General features: G+C 43.2%; 1 protein-coding gene across 3 annotated transcripts in view; it reads left to right on the top strand.

The window, feature by feature from the left end:
* The window catches only part of SLC1A2 (solute carrier family 1 member 2), a 138,460-nt gene that overhangs the window by 111,668 nt on the left and 10,332 nt on the right, over positions 1–16,460 (top strand). For all 3 annotated transcript variants that reach the window (XM_019639507.1, XM_019639508.1, XM_019639509.1), the window contains exons 7-9: positions 545–778; positions 5,667–5,861; positions 9,558–9,692. In XM_019639507.1, coding sequence (XP_019495052.1) covers positions 545–778; positions 5,667–5,861; positions 9,558–9,692 — 564 coding nt within the window. The remainder of the gene's footprint in view (positions 1–544; positions 779–5,666; positions 5,862–9,557; positions 9,693–16,460) is intronic.

The raw sequence follows: 16,460 nt of genomic DNA, 5'->3' as shown, positions 1-16,460 counted from the left end.
CTCTCTCTCTTTCTCTCTCTGTCCTTTTAAATATATTTCCTAACTTGCAAAGCAAAAACAAAGCAAATTTACAAAACATCAATTTATAGCTTGGCGAAACTCTAATGAGCCTTCTGAGAAGCTCAAAATTTGTTCCCAAATTTCAATGAAGGAACTGTGGAAAGACAAATCCAACAAGATTCTCAAAGACTTAACCTGTGCATCTCATCAACTTTTAGCTTGGTGCTTAGCTAAGAGGTGGTAAAGCGTGTCTGCCCTATTCCTAAAAATCTGCCGAACAACAAAATTTGCCTTTGGATTTTTCATCAGAGCAGGGGCCACCAGATACATGGGACAGATCTCAGATAACGCAGTTAGACTGTAGTAAAGTGTAGCATCTACTGGATCTGATGGCCCTCTTTCAGCAAAACTCTTTGTACAGAAATGCAAAGGGTTTTCAACAGGGTGCAGTAACATACGAGGGCCCAGATGTAAGTTCTGAATCCCATAATGATTGCTTCAGTGGTTTTTTTGTTTGTTTGTTTTTTTCTTTTATGTTTTTCAGGTACTCTCCCCTGGGTATTGCCTGCCTAATCTGTGGGAAGATCATTGCAATCAAGGACTTAGAAGTGGTTGCTCGGCAACTGGGGATGTACATGGTCACGGTGATTGTGGGCCTCATCATCCATGGGGGCATTTTCCTCCCCTTGATTTACTTTGTAGTGACCAGGAAAAACCCTTTCTCCTTTTTTGCTGGCATTTTCCAAGCTTGGATCACTGCTCTGGGTACCGCTTCCAGGTAGAACACGCAAGGAATTACCTTTCTTTTTCTCTGCTCACTCTTTTATCCTCTTTGCCACTTCCTCTTTTTCAAAATCCTCCAATCACAAAGTTCAATGAGAACACTTTCCACATTTTATTAAAATATTTTTGAAAAAAGGTGAATCCTTTGTATCTTTGGTTCCTTCTAGGAACTTCTGATCTTTCTGGTGAACATTTTTGCTGGTAGGCAACTGTGCTGAAAATATGATCTCATTAAATTTCAAGGATAAATGCATGTTATTCATTTACATGCCTAATTTGCCACATACAGCATTAGTTTAGTTTTGTTTTAAATGTTTTCCAAAATGGTACAACAGGATGTTACCCTATGTAAGAAATTCTCTTACCTGTGATTTGAAAAATGCTGTCACAAAATATCATTCTATTGTAGTAATGTTTCAAAAGTAGGAGAATGAGCTTTTACAGGGTAAATGGTATATTAGGTGAGGTTTTTCAAGCAAACCAGAAATTAGTCAATCTCGGACCTATGTATGAACCTCTAATGGGTCATTCTGCTCCATTGATTTTGAGAAAATCAGGCTGGCATTGATTTGACTTGACATTGACTGGGAGTCAGTTTCTTCTTTATGACCTAGTTCTGGTGCCCCAGAAGCCCACAAAGCCTCCAGAGATAGGCAGAGAAAAAAAATTTTTTTGATATTACCTCGGACTGGATTTACCAAAAACAAACAAACAAGAACAAATATGTAAGAAATGCCCAGCAATTTATAATTTCAAAGACTAAAAGAGTTTTATTCTCTTAGCCTGCTATAGTTTGTATTTCCGCAAACATATCCTCGAGTCACAGACAAAAGACTGAGGTCATAAGCACTTGGCAGGAAGGAAGCAAACCCATAGCTCAGCGTTACCTCTGGAGTCACAGGTTGTCAGTTCCTTCTGCAGAGCCGGTGACCATGCACCACCAGGGAGGTGACCGCTCCATGACACAGGGGGGCTGCTGTTCCAAGGCGACTGAGCAGGCAGTCAGGTTTTGCTTAAGTGACCTAACAGGCAAATAGTGACTGCCTAGGAAGCCAAATTACATTTCCATCTTGCAAATTAATGAGACTGTGATACTAGTAGAATGTAGGGTTTCAGGAAAAATCTAAGATATATACTGTCCTGGGAATATAGATTCTGTACTCAGTTTCCCAAGGTGGAGGGAAACACTCCCAAATTTGCTCTTTTCTTTTTGGGGTGCTATCAATGTCCTATGGCTAAGTATCTCTATCCATAAAGATTCTCTCTCTTTAGTGAAAAAGTAAATATTTTTCCCCCAAATGTAAAAACAATTATGTTGAGTGTTAGTTTTGTTTTCTGATTATGAACATAGTATTTGCTCAATGTGAAATAGTTCAAATGATAAACAAAATTTTGAAGGAGAAAATGAACATCACCTGCTGTTCTATCACCAGTGATAACTGACAGTTACCTTTTAGTTAATCTTTGCAGTTATATATCTGTCCAGTTCTTACAATGTATAGATATTGTAAGCTGCTATTTTTAATTGATCGACATATGGTAAAAGTTATATCTGTCAATACAGATCTTTCTATTTTTAAAACTGCATAATAGTACACTGTATGTACTACAGTACAACCCCCATCTCTACTCCGTGACGTACATTTAAGGCATGTCTATTAAACTGAGCTGTTTTACGCATCCTTGTAAATATATCTCTGCAAGTTTGTCTGATGATCCCCTCAGGATAAATTTCTAAAAGTGGAATTTCTGAATCCAATGGTAAGCATATTGACAGTTTTAAAACATATCACCAGATTGCTACTCAGGAAAGTACATCAGTTTAAATCCCCACTATGTGGGTGTGAGTATGCCTTTCACCACCTACTCACCAGCATGGGCTATTATCAGTCACTTTAATACTTTCCAGTCTTATTGGTGAAAAATGATCCCATTGAATTTCATTGCTTTAATCATGAGTGAGGGGAAGCATCTTTCTGTCTTTTTATTTACCATCTTGCCCTGTCCTCCCTCACCCTGGGAATTGTTTGTGATCTTAATTTCCTGTTGGGATATTCATCCTTTCCTGATTAGTTCTCAACTCTCTTCATGTATCAAAATATTATCTCATATGTCACGTTAAAAATAATGTCCCTCTCTACTTGGCATTTGTCTTAAAAATTTATAATACTTTTTTCCATTAGAAGCTTTTGATTTGTATGTTGTTGAAGTTCTCACTGTTTTCCTTTAGTATTTAGAATTTTGATTTTGCTCAGGATCATCAAGAAAGATGATAAAATACTACTTTACGTTTTCTTCCAATACCTTTATGGTTTTGATCTTTAAACTAGGTCAAAAATATTATTACTTTATTTTCTTTGAATAAGTAGACAATTATCCCAATACCTTTATAGACTAGGTAAATGTTAAAGACATATGGGTGGCCCAAATTTGTGTTTAAGTCAGATAAATGCTTGCATTTTTTTACCAAGGTCACAAATGTTAGACCCATTTCTCCCCTTTACCCTGTATTTTATTTGGAAAAAAATGTGGTTTTAATCTTCAGTTAAAATGTGGATGTGGATTTTTTTTTAAAGAAAAAACTCAAGAAAAAAATGTCAGGGTGGCAGGAGTCACGTACTAAGAATTAACTGTGCCATCAAGACTGGAGGGAAAAAATGCAAAGCCCCGGGACAACCTGCAAAATATCCTTTTCACCTCCTTTGACCTGGTAGTGAATGGGGATGTGGAGAGGGGTTGACCTCTTTTCTCAGTGAGCACAGAGGCTGGTGTTAGGGAGGAGGATGAAGGGGTAATGGCCTGGGACACACTTCTCTGCCTCCCTCCAACTTCAGTGCATGCTATTAAAGCTAATCTAGGAGGGGAGGGGGGGAAAATATCAAGTATCTGATAGTTATTATTAGCAACACTTGAAGACGGTCATGTGGACATTGAGGTAGGAGCCCAAAAACCAATATCAGAAGGTGGGAAGGACACAAAAGAGTTAAAATGCTCAATTCCCAGTTTCAATTGGTTGGGTGTATATGGATTTTTAAGACATAAAGCATGTTCAGTATAGAAACTGAGGGCATTTTCATGCCTTATCAATTATTTCTCCCAATCTATTTAATTGTTTCAAGACCTCTTTGATGACATTTTGGGAAGATGGATGCAATAATAAAAATTAATGTATTCCAGTCCTCTTAGAGGACTGTCCTTAGATTCATACCATTGAGAATCCCAGCCAACAACCACAACTGAGCAGCCATTTCAGACCAGGCATGGTGTCCTGGCAACCCTTCAAAGTGGTCCTAGGAAAGGTCAGGGAAGGGCGAGAGGAATAAAGGGACACTAACTTCTCATTAAAAAAATGCTGGGGCAGCCAGCCAGGCACAATGGCATCCCCACATGAGAAGGAGACCAGACCCCAAATTCTCCAAACATTCATTTCTTCAGCCCACCTAAGACCAAGGAGGAGGTGTGAGAAGAGCCCTGACCTGATATCACAAAGCACGTTCCTTACGATGACTCTGGCTTCCCTACGGTTGTATTGGGTTGTTGGAAAAGTCATAACACATTTTTGCAACAAAAAAACATAGAAAAAATATGTCATGACTTTTCCGACAACCCAATAGTAGGACCTTGTCGACCCATAAGCATTTGATAAAATGCAGATTTAGGTGACCCTAATTTTAGAGTTTCTATTTCCTTGGTTCTGTATTTCATTGGCTTCCCTGAAACTAATGGTCTCTCCTGCTCTCTGTGAAACCAAAACTCTGCAGGTGTCTATGTCCAGCTTGGCTGGAGCCCTAATTCTGACTAGTTATGACTAAGGATATAAATGCAAGAGAGAAAAAAAGTACTTTGTTGGTTTGAGTAGGGGGGGGGACACCCAAACAAGAGAATGAACCACAAAGCACTCCCATGGCAGTTTGACTGTTCAGCATTGCTTTCCATGTTACTTAATTTTTGAAGCCAATCCACCTACTCTACCATGAACCTCTACCCACGTGGAAATAATATTCTGGCATCAATAACCCTTGTCTTTACAGGTCTCCTATTTTAGAAGACACATGAACATGTCAGGAGTTTTGACTTTTGAGGCTGGGTCATGTGGTCATTAATTTGCTTCCCACACCTGGAAGGAGTGTGAGTGAAGTCACTCCATACTGGGTCTTTGATTAGCTATCAAATAACGTGCTTTTCTGCTGTATGTCAGTCGAAAAACTGTAGAGTTGGCCAGTGACCATTTATCAAGGAGTTAGACTGTTGGTTAGGGTCCCCAGTGAATTGCTAGAAGCTCTGGTTAAGTCTGAGTGGTGCTTAACATGTTTGTCCAGAATTCTAAAAATTAGCAGGCCCAGCTCAGGGCAATTCCCAGGGGCTAGATGCAACCCATGTAGTCATCTTGTTGAAAACAGCATTTCTAGCATGAAATTACAGGTCATTCAAAAATTCCTCATTCCATTTCTCTGTTGACAGCTGATTCTTTTCTGACGCATTTTTTTTCTTGCAGCCCAATTAATGTGGGCAATTAGATGGGCTTCAATATTAATCCAAGATGGAAACAGTGACGAAAGGAAAAAGAGAACTTGAAGCTCTGAGTAGATCTCAAAAACCAGAACCAACAAAAATATTTTGGTGCCTATTAGAATCTTAATAAGATTGAATTTGAGCCTCCAAATTGCTGGTTTTTAATTTGGCTCCAGACACTTCTTTTCTGCATGTCACATTGCTTGATTGGAACAAAAGAACAAAAACTTTGTGGTGGCATTCCAGTTTGTGCTTTGTCCTGTTCCTTTACCATGGACCTAACTCTCTCTCTCTCTCTCTCTCTCTCTCTCTCTCTCTCTCTCCCTTTCCCTCTTTTTCTCCCTCCCTCCCTCCCTCCCTCCCTCCCTTAGTGCTGGAACTTTGCCTGTCACCTTCCGTTGCCTGGAAGAAAATCTGGGGATTGATAAGCGTGTGACCAGATTTGTCCTCCCAGTCGGAGCAACCATTAACATGGATGGTACAGCCCTTTATGAAGCAGTGGCCGCCATCTTTATTGCCCAAATGAATGGTGTTGTCCTGGATGGAGGCCAGATTGTGACTGTGAGGTGAGTGGAGTGGGTGAGGTAAAGCACTGAAACAACCTTTTACCCTATCCCCTTCCACACTAACTCCATTTGACAGGGGCCCCTTGAATTTCCATTCTCCTAGAAGAAAGCTGATGAAGTAAAAGACAGAGAAGAGGAATTATTGGCAGTCTCAAAGGGAAAAGATTGCACGCAAGATCATGATAACACCTTCTGTTTGTGTTGCACATATGAAATTGCTTTGGAACTTGGTATTATTTGAATTTTAATAACCCTGTGATATTGCAAGGCAGTTATTTCTATGCCCATTTAATAGATGAGGAAGCACAGGCTTCAAGGGCTTGGAAGCTTATCCAAGACTAACACCATTAGTAATGAGCCAGTGGCGCTGTAACCGGGGCTGACGTCATCTGTCTCTGGATCTAGTTTTTCTTTCATTAAAATATGTTCCTTTTAGCATTCCAGGGGGTGATGGCAAAAAATGATGAAATACTGGAAGGAAGAGATTCCTCAATACAACATAAAACATTTCATTACAAATAAATAGTATGTATTTTTGTTTATACTAAAGCTATTTTTACCATATGTAGTCATCATTTAAAAATTCAGAAAGAACACTTTCCCAAGAGGTCATTAAAAACACATTACTTCTCCATAAACTTAAAAATCACACCTACTTGCTTATATTAATTTATCTAATTCTCACAACCACCCTATAAATTATATATTTGCCTTTGTCAGCTCAGGCTGCTATAGCAAAATGCCATATAGACTGGATGACTGAAACAGCAGACGTTATTTCTTACAGTCCTGGGGGCTGAGAAGGACAAGATCAAGGTGCTGGCAAATTCAGGTCCTGATGAATACCCTCTTCCCGGCTTGCATATGACCGCCTTCTCACTGTTTGCACACATGGCCTTTCCTTGGTGCATGGAGATTGATAGCTCTCTTATGTCTCCATCATGAGAGGTCCACCTTCCTGACCTAATTACCTCCCAAAGGCCACGGAGAGGGGGGCTTCACCAAGTGAATTTTGGGGGGACACAACTCAGCTCATAGCAGTACTATAAGGGACCCTCAGTTTCCTCTTCTGTATAATGGGGACAATAATCACACATTCCAGGGGCATTGGGAACATTCTGTCTGCTACACAGTCACCTGCCAATAAATGTTAGCTACTAATATTGCTACTGTTAGTAATGTTCAATAAAATACAATGCTCCTAGAATATGAAAGAAAAATGTGACCGTGATGTAGTGAGGGAAAGCATGCTTCAGGTCAGAGTATCGAGCCTTCTAAACTATGTCCTAACAGATTGCATGTCAGACTGCAACCTTCCTTCCTTTAAAATTCAAAAATGAAAAGAGCTCCTTAACGAAGTCCCTTGTTTTGAAGCCAAGCAAAGATAATTTCTGGTCTCTGAATTCTTGGTCTTGAAGGCAACCACACTTCCCATTAATTTCACACTATTAGATGAGAACTTAAGAGATGGGAAAATGGACCAGTGACCAAGTGATTGGGATTCATTCATTCATAGAGTTTTCAATGTGGGGAGGAGGGAACAAGGGACATCAGGAGCCAGCCTGGCATTGGAATCAAGTCGACAGGTGTTCAAATCCCAGCAGACCATGTTCAAACTATGTGACCCTACATATCTCCACCCATCTGATCCATGGATTCCTCATGTGGAAAACAGGTACTACCCTATGAGTCTTGCAGGGCTACTGCGAGGTTTTGTGATCACCTATGTTCAGTACCTTGCACAGGATCCAAGAACCAGTGCTAGAGAAGTGAGCCAGGGTGGGGAAGGACAGGAAAAGCAGAAAGGGATAAAAGGGTTGAGGGGAGATCACTGCCCAGGGAGCTACCGCAGGATTTAGAATTGCACAGACACTCTGCCCATGAGGGCATGATTAGGGTGGAGGAACCAACTGCCAGGAAGCATTCTCTTTATAGGATTTGTCACACACCCCAAGAGGTGACCATGCAATGTGGCCACAGTACAAAGGGTTGTGTAAGAGCGACTCATAACAGAAGCCACTGATGTTGTGAATAAAACGGTTGAATCCAAGATCATTGGAACATGGGAAATTTCCCTTCCTTGGTGCTTTATCCATGTCAGGGAAATGGCTGAGAGTTCCCACCTTCCAGCCCTTGGGGCTTTAGGGAAGTTTCTATTGTAAAGCAACCTCACCCTGTGGAGATTTCCTCATAAGAAGAATAATTAACATTTATTAGGGGGTGGCAATGTGCCTGTCCTCTTCTAAGTGTTTTTTATTTATTAGTTTCTGAGGACCTCATGAGTGAGACACAGTTGTTATCCCCTTTATTACAGATAAGGGAATCAAAGCACAAAGAGGTTAGGTTGCCCAAAGTTATGTGGTTTAATAAGTGGCAGAAGTGGGATCTGAACCCAGGTCGTTCAACTCCAGAACCGTCAATGATAACCACAGCACGCTGCTGCCTCCAATGACCCAGATGAATCCAAGGAAAATGGAGTTCTGTAAACCCTGACACCAGCTTCATATTGGTGAGGTAGGAAAGAGCACAGATGCATTCTGTAGATCCCTGCAGAGAGGCGTCTTCACTGTAATAAGCCTAACTATTGAAGGATGGCAATATGGAAAAACAATGCAAACCACAAAAGAACCTGGAGCTTTCATTTCTTCATATGTGGGATTAGATAAATTCAGGTCCCTCCCAACTGTAAGATCCCAGGATTCTGTGCTTGGTCATATTGATGGTCTAGACTTGGTTAAGCCAGTTTAGGAGCCTGATTCTTTGTTTGGAGCTGGAGGAGCTACTCTAAAAACTCTAGAATGTTATTACTGCAAAGAAATCAGCCCCCATTCTCAATACTCAAAAGCAAATTGGGAATCTGTGTTTTCAGAAGCATCCTTCCATTTAGAAATGACAGCGTTTATAAATGACATCCAGAAAGGAGGAGAAAAAGGCACTGCCCTTTGCTGGGCCACAAAGGCCCTTGGTGTCGCAACAGGGAGCTTGAACCTTAGATTAAACCCTCTTCCAGAGACAACTTCAAAATGGTGTTGCGTGTACCCTTGGTATTGCTTGGAAAGCAAATGATGAGATTCTTCAAAAAGAAAACCTTGGGATTTCATTATTACTTTTTGGCACACTCTGAATAATGGTTTTTCCAGGTCCATGATGAAATGTCCAGGCGTCTGAAGCTTAATGTCATTTGGAATCTGTTGATTTGTTCCCCCACTGTCCACTCAGTTGGGTCTGGATATTTGCTATTTTGAGTTCTTATGTTAGTATTGGCAATGGTCTTCTCAGACTCTTGCCACATAGTCCCAAAGTCTCTGGTGCTCACAGAGACATAAAGGCCTCAGCACAAATGAATGCAGTGGTGCTCCCATGGGAGGATTAGGGGTGATTTGATTTTCTTCTTTAATATTTCCTAACCTGTTTTTAGAGCCATGCTTACCTTCGTTGAGCCCTATGATATTTTAGGCTAACTGGATATGATAATGGGGATAAGGTTCCAATCCATGAAATTATAAGCCTCCATCACAGTTGAGCAGAATCCAAACAGACCCTAATTCTTGGGTCTTCGTAGTCTACATTTCTCTATTTCTTGGGAAGGAAAAGGGATTTTGTGACTGCTGGGAAAATTAGAGCTTAAAATTACCGGAGATGGTTTTGGCAAGGCCTCTTTCCCTTCTCATGACCTGGCCTTCTCTGTTTTCACAGTCTCACCGCCACGCTGGCGAGCGTCGGCGCAGCCAGTATCCCCAGTGCTGGGCTGGTCACCATGCTCCTCATACTGACGGCGGTGGGCCTGCCAACGGAGGACATCAGCCTGCTGGTGGCTGTGGACTGGCTGCTGTAAGTGCTTGCAGATGGGGTTCTGCTGGGGACATGAGTGCTGCCTCCAGGGATGGGCAAGGTGCAAGGCTGCAGCCATGACCTTAGCCAATCCTCATCGCAGCTCCCTCGCTTCCTCTCACTCTTCTCCCCTCTAACATTTATTGAGGGCCTACCTGGGAACCAAAGAAGGAAAAGATGGAATCTTTGAGGGCCTCACAGTCTAGTGGAGGAATCAGCTAAATTATAATAGAGCTAAAAGCTAGGCAATAAGGAACCAACTACTGATGCATGCAAAGGACCTCACACCATTCGGTTGAGTGAATGAAACACAAAGAAGTATAGAGTGTATGATTTAATTTATATGAAGCTCTAGGAAAGACAATATCATCTCTAGCAATAGAAAGAGATCAGTGGTTGCCTGAGCCCAGCGGTACAGGTGTGAGGATTACCTGGGGAGTGTCATAAGGAAATCTTTAGGAGTGATGGAAATGTTCTATATGCACAGGTATGCCCAGATATCTACTTTGTCAAAACTTGTCAAACCATGCATTTAAAATGGGTACATGTATATAAATTACTCTTCAGTAAGGCAGATTGAAAGATAGCACATGCATAAAAGGATTGTGATAGAGAGAGGCGCCATCCTAGTCTAGGATGGGAGGGCAGAGAGGAGAAATCAGGAGACAGTGAGAATGGCTATTAAATCTTAGTGCTCACTATGTGCCACCTATGATACTGAACACTTTATAGCTTCCTCTTACAACTCCTGGAAGTTTGGTGTGATTACTCCCATTTTATAGATGAGAAAACTGAGGTTTAGGGAGGTAATGTGACTTAAAAACGAACAGAGATTTGACTCTAGGTCTGTTTGGTTTGGGAGGCCACCACATTCATAATCACAGCCATAGCCAAGCTTCTAAAGGCAGTGATAGTGCAGTTGAACTATCACTGGTAGGTAGAAGTTACCCAGGTATACCTTGGTGGAGGGGGAAACAGGACATCCCAATCAAGGCCAGCCTGCACAAAGGCACTGAGGCAAGAGTGCAAGGGGCCTAGGGATGGTTTAGTATTGTTGGAGCACAAAGTGTGAGGCAGGGAGTGGTGACAGGTGAGGCAAGATGGATAACCTCAAACGCCATGCAGAGAAGCTTGAACTTGACTGTATACATAGCTCAGCTACCTTTTTCCAGTGAAGGACATTTTCCTAGTGTAAGACACTCACTGCCCATTCATAAAGGTGGGCCAGTCTAGCCAGATGGCCCCCAATACGGAGGTTGGGAACAATCCTTGCTAAGGGACCATTCGGGCCCTGATGTTCTGTGGGATGTACACTGATGCTTCCTGTCCAGCCTTGGATCTGCATGGCAGCGGCTGGGGGATGCCATTGACTTCAGTGTTAGCGGTGCAAAGGAAGTGCTCGTGCAGAGGTCCAAGGCCAAAGTACCCACACATTTTGTTAAACTGACCCACATGCCAGTGACATTTTTTCTGACGTTCATTGGCCCAGATTTTAAGAGCCAGAGCCCTGTTTTATGGACTTGAGTTTCCTCAATGCTTAAATAAGCTCCCCCCCCTCTATATTCACCCTTCCAAAGAGAGCCGCATGCAAGTGGCTGATGGAAAAAAGTGCATCTGTGAAGGCTAGAAGGAAACCTGGTCTCTCCATAAAACTTGCCTGCCACTGAGGTTTAGGTTAGAAATGAGAAGAGGCTCCCTGGATACAATCTCCTTAACTCAGGAGAACGGTGAAGAAGTCAGGGATCTTCCTGACTCTTCTTTCATCACCAGAGAAGTGCTCTGGAATTGCCTTTAGTGAGAGGGTGGAGAGCACGTGAAATAACCTCGTATCTGATCTGCCAATTTCTCGGTTCTCTGTGCTAGTGTGGATGTTCTCTGGGCCCTGTGCTGGCCCCAAGGGCAGCCTTTCTCTTCACATCTGCAAACAAGACAGTCTTGGGGCAGCTGAGATTTGGTGGTGGGGTGGGGTTGGAAGGATTGGGGGAGAATAGAATGCAGGAGACAGAAGAGCGGGGTAGGATTTTGTTGGGGAGGAGGACAAAGGGGAAATGAAGACATTGGCAATAGTTAGGGGACAGAGCACAAAGCAGGAGCTCAATAAATGCATGTTAAAGTTAACCACAGAATGGCTGCATGATAACCAGGGGACTTTCCACACAAGAAGGAAGACAGAGGAAGCTAATAAAATCTTGTCTACTTCTGTGACTTTTGCTTACTGAGCGTTCCACCTCTTTGCCCCTCAAGCCTCTCATACCTGTGTTGTGATCAAGCCTGGCTTGCGTGCTTTGACGACATTGCCTAGTTTTTTCTTGGGCTTGTATCTGAGGCCTGAAATTCACCATTAGAGATTCATCTTTTGAAAAATTATTATTGTAGAGGCTGCCTCTCCCACTGTAATGCAAATGCCTTTGAGTGGAAAAAGGCAGTAATATTATGAAGACAAGGAGCTGATAGTTGGTGGGGACCATAGTGTTCTTCACATCTGTCGATAATCCTGAAGAGACCGATGAAATCTGGAATCTGAAGGACTAAGCCTCTCAGCCTGGGGCACCCCACCTCACACAGCCCCCTAGTTGGTACCAAACAGATCTAACAGTGGGGGAGGAGGAGCAGAGAGGTTGGGAAGGTTGGGAAGACAGACCCATTAGGGTCACCCCTGGTTCTACATACTAACTAGAGGATTCTTTGTTTGAACTTTTTTTTTTACCCCCTCCCAGGATTAAAACAAAACAAAACAAAAGGCCTAAGTGGGACAAATGGGGTACGATCAAGGTCTCAGCCACTCTTAGAATTCAAGTCTTTCAGCCCCAGTAGGTCAGCCATTGTGGGTCTGGTCTTCTTGGCAGTCATTTGCTTCCAAGCCTGTTGGGTGAGAGTCACATCATGAAACATCCCAGACCTTGCCTACTTCTGACCTAAATGTTAGCAAATAGAATAGGAGGGCGGGAGCCCTCCCTGATCACCCCACGCAGGTGCTCACATGCTCACACTTGCATGGAGAGCAGAGTGTCCAAACTGCAGGGCTGAAACGTGCCAGCAGAAGGGAGTTGGCTGAACAAAGATGATGATGGTACATTGGGATTAACTATATTGATGACATCGTATATGAGAAAACTTGATCACAGGCTGGCACTGGAAAGGAAGGAGGGAATAAAGCGCTGTCCTGTAGTTCTGGGGTCTGATCCCAGATGGAGGGAGGCTCTGTTCATCAAGGGAAGAGGAGCGAAGAGGCAGGTGCTGAGTGTGAGCTCTGCACTTACTCTCTGTAGGGCTTCAGGCGGGTTGTTTACTCTCTGGACCTCAACTGTGTCATGTGTTCAATGGGGACAATAACTTACCAGCTTGAAAGCAGAGTCTAGACCCAGTGTCCTCAAGTGCCCTTCTCATTTTAAGACCAGGACTAGGACTCTGCAGGTGATGGATGTTTGTATACAAATAAGCATGAATGTTCCTTTGAAGAAGAGAAGAAAAGGGGAGGGTAGAAGATCCTGGGAAAATGTGTGTGGAGGTCTGTAGTTAGGTCAGATCTGCTTTGAATTAATAATGGTGCCACATTCTTTCCCACCAGCAAGAGGAGTTCTGGAAACGCGCTCTCGGTCATGGGCTCCGTGGCTGTTGGGGGCCCGTTAGTGTGTGTGTGGGGCTGGGGCATGAGCCAGGATAGGGGTGCAGGGGAAGGCTGGTCATCCCCTAGTAAAGGAGCCTGTGGGAGAAAAACAGAAAAGGGGGGTGGTGGTGGGATGTCTTTTTCCTCTAGGCAAGATTTGTAAGCTTTCATAACTCTAGCAATTTTTCAATTTAAAACCAAACAAAGCCTGCAGTGACATTTAATGTGCCACAGTGTTTGCCAGCTGCTGGAGACCAGCCAGCCTCATTACTGCCCGCCAAGCCCTGGACGCTTTTCAAAGGGCAGGCTTAGCTGCTCTGTAAATGTCATGGTGAAAACCAAGATTCTGGGCCCTGAAGAGTGCCTGCGTCCTAGAACACCGGATGGGTGGGGCTGATTAAACGAGAACCTTCCCCAGCGTCCGGGAAGCCCTTTGTGTCAGGAATCCTTGGCAGATAGTTATTGTATAAGAGACCTCGCTGACACCCCTCTCTCTCTGAAGGAGATAGGATGGAGCGAAAACTGGGAGCCAGTACCAGGGAGAGGTGAGAAATAACTGGGTCTGGCCACAGGTAGAAAATGGAAAGCCAAAATAAAGTGAAAGCCAAGTGGATCTGTGGCCCATTTATCACGTGGGACCGCTGGCGAGATAATTTCTGGGGATACCTTTGCTAGTTTGAATATAGTTGAGATGGCACTTATAAGGAAGGCCTTAAAGGGCATCCACCCTGCAGGGGGTACTCTGAAGCCCCTCCATGGAGAGAATAGAGCAATGATCCTCAAATTTGAGTGTGCACCAAAATCTTCTGGAAATTCAGGAAGTCTAGGCTGGGCACCAAGAGTTGGCATATCTAACAAGTTCCCAGGTGATGCTGATGATGCACTCCAGGGACCTCACTTCCAGAAGCAATGGGCTAGAGATAGTGAAGCAGGGGCAGAGTTCTCAAGGGCGTGTATTGGAGCCTCTCTATACTTTTTTTGAGCACCAGTTGACAGAGTTGACAGTTCATGCATCCATTCACTGAAAATAGATTAAAAAAGACACAGCTACTACCTAGTGAATGCTCCTTGCTTCTTAAGTGTTATCCATTGTTCTAAGCACTTTACATGGATTTGTTTAAAAGTCACTGCAAATTATGAGGCAGCTAATAGTATTATCCCCATTTTACAGTTGAGGAAACTGAGGTTCAGAGAGAAGTAACTTATCCCAGTTTAGTGGATATTAGGTGACTGAACTGAGATTCAAACCCAGGTGATCTGGCTGTTCATTGGGGATTCCAGGCCTGCCAATTTGGATTCCCGTTTTCTTATTTAAGACGCGCGCACGCACGCGCGCGCGCGCACACACACACACACACACACACACACACACACGTGTGATTTAACCCTCATTTTATGTCTGGTTTAAAAGAAAAGCAATTCCTACATTCACCATATCTCTGAAGATTCCAGAGGCTTATGTTGAAGTCTTTTGCTTTGATTTCCCACTACGACTGAATTCTTTCCTGCATCTTACCTCATCTCCAGTCTATGTCAACCTCAGCATGGAATGTGACTCTTTTCTACTCAGTCCTTCCCCCCACCCACCAAAGTGTCCCAGTGTAATTGCAGATCATGGGGGTGGGGTGGGAGTGGGGCGCTTAGTCTGCACAGCAAAGTCATTCTTTAATATATCACAAGAGAAATATGTGCTCATAGAAAAACAAGGGGAAGGGCAAAGCTCAGGAGAGTTATCAGATGAAACAGAAAAAAAAAATCTCCCTTTACCTTCAATTGAATCTTGAGGGGGAGCAGAATAGGCCACCCCGGAATGTACCAATTGGCATGTGGATTATTTTGAGCTGAAGGCCATCAAGATCTAGCAGACTCAGGAAAAATTTTTTCCCTCCGTATTAAGTGTCTGAAAGAATTTAGAAGGGGGCCTGTATCAGTAAGAGAGCTATTACCAGAGATCACTTTTTCATCTGAGAAACTTATCTGCATGGCGGGGCAAACGTCTGCTCTCATCTCCCTGTGAATTGTCTCCCTTCCCTTTGGAGACCCAGACCCCGACCCACTTCTTAGCTCAGGATGGCATATGAGCCTCAGTTGCCTGACTGCTGGGAGTCTCGTATTTTTATGGGGCTCCTGAATGTACAAACTTAAATTTGTTTTTCTCCTGTTCCTCTGTCTTACGTTGATTTAATTATTAGACCAGCCAAAGAACCTAGGAGGGAAGGAGGGAAATTTTTTCCAACTCCTACAATCTTATGTCTTGTTTCTCCGAAGTAGTCATTGTTAATAATTTCAGGTAGCACAAAAAGTTCAAGTTTAATATTAGGTGTCCCTTTTCTTTAAAGAAAAAAAAAATCCTTCAGTGTCCCCCACCCCCAGGAATCTCTCTTTACACTTGTTTAGTCCCAGATTGTCCCCACATTGCTGGGCCCACTTGCCCTCCATCTCTCAGGACAACTCTCTCGTTTTCAGAGGCAACATAATTTGGCTTTCTGTGTCTCCCTTCTCCTCCTTCTCGATCTCTCTGAGTCCTACCTTTTCACCACCAAAACATCCAACCGATGTTTGCTCAACAAAAAACAGTTCTCTTTCTAGAGTTAATATGCCCTCGTAAACTAACAAGCCATTAGTTCATATGCTCCGCCTCCTTCACATATCTGTCTGCCCCCTTCCCCTGAGCCTTCTGTATCATAAACAGATAAAACACAGTATCAGCCCTCGGAGAGCTTATGGTCCAGGAGTGGAGATTGATGTGGTCAAAAACTCCCAACAGAGTGTGGTAGGTGTAAAACGCGGAATGTATGAGACTTGATGGAGGAATAAAAGAGGAAGGGATCTACTCCTCTTTTCACTCGGACTAATAATAACGATGATGAGCAACTATGATTAACCGCTGAATTTGTATCAGGCACTTGGTCCAGCCCTTTATATGCAGAGTTTGGCAAAAGACCGCTCAGAGAACAAGCACTCGATATATGTTAGGCGTTCTTATCTTCTCAACACCCTTGGAGGTGGGTGTTACTTTCCACATTTTACAAACGAGGAAGATGAGCAGGAAAAGATCAGTACCTAACGTGCTGGAGCCAGGATTGCAATCCAGGCTCAAATCCAAAGTTCAGACTCAACCAATGATTCCATGAGCTCTCCTTCCCTTCCCAACCTCACGT

The sequence above is a fragment of the Hipposideros armiger genome, unplaced genomic scaffold, assembly GCF_001890085.2.
Source record: "Hipposideros armiger isolate ML-2016 unplaced genomic scaffold, ASM189008v1 scaffold_44, whole genome shotgun sequence".
In the NCBI taxonomy this organism is placed as follows: Eukaryota; Metazoa; Chordata; class Mammalia; order Chiroptera; family Hipposideridae; genus Hipposideros; species Hipposideros armiger.
The sequence above is the reverse complement of the archived record's forward strand: the minus strand, read 5'-3'. Positions and strand labels throughout refer to the sequence as shown.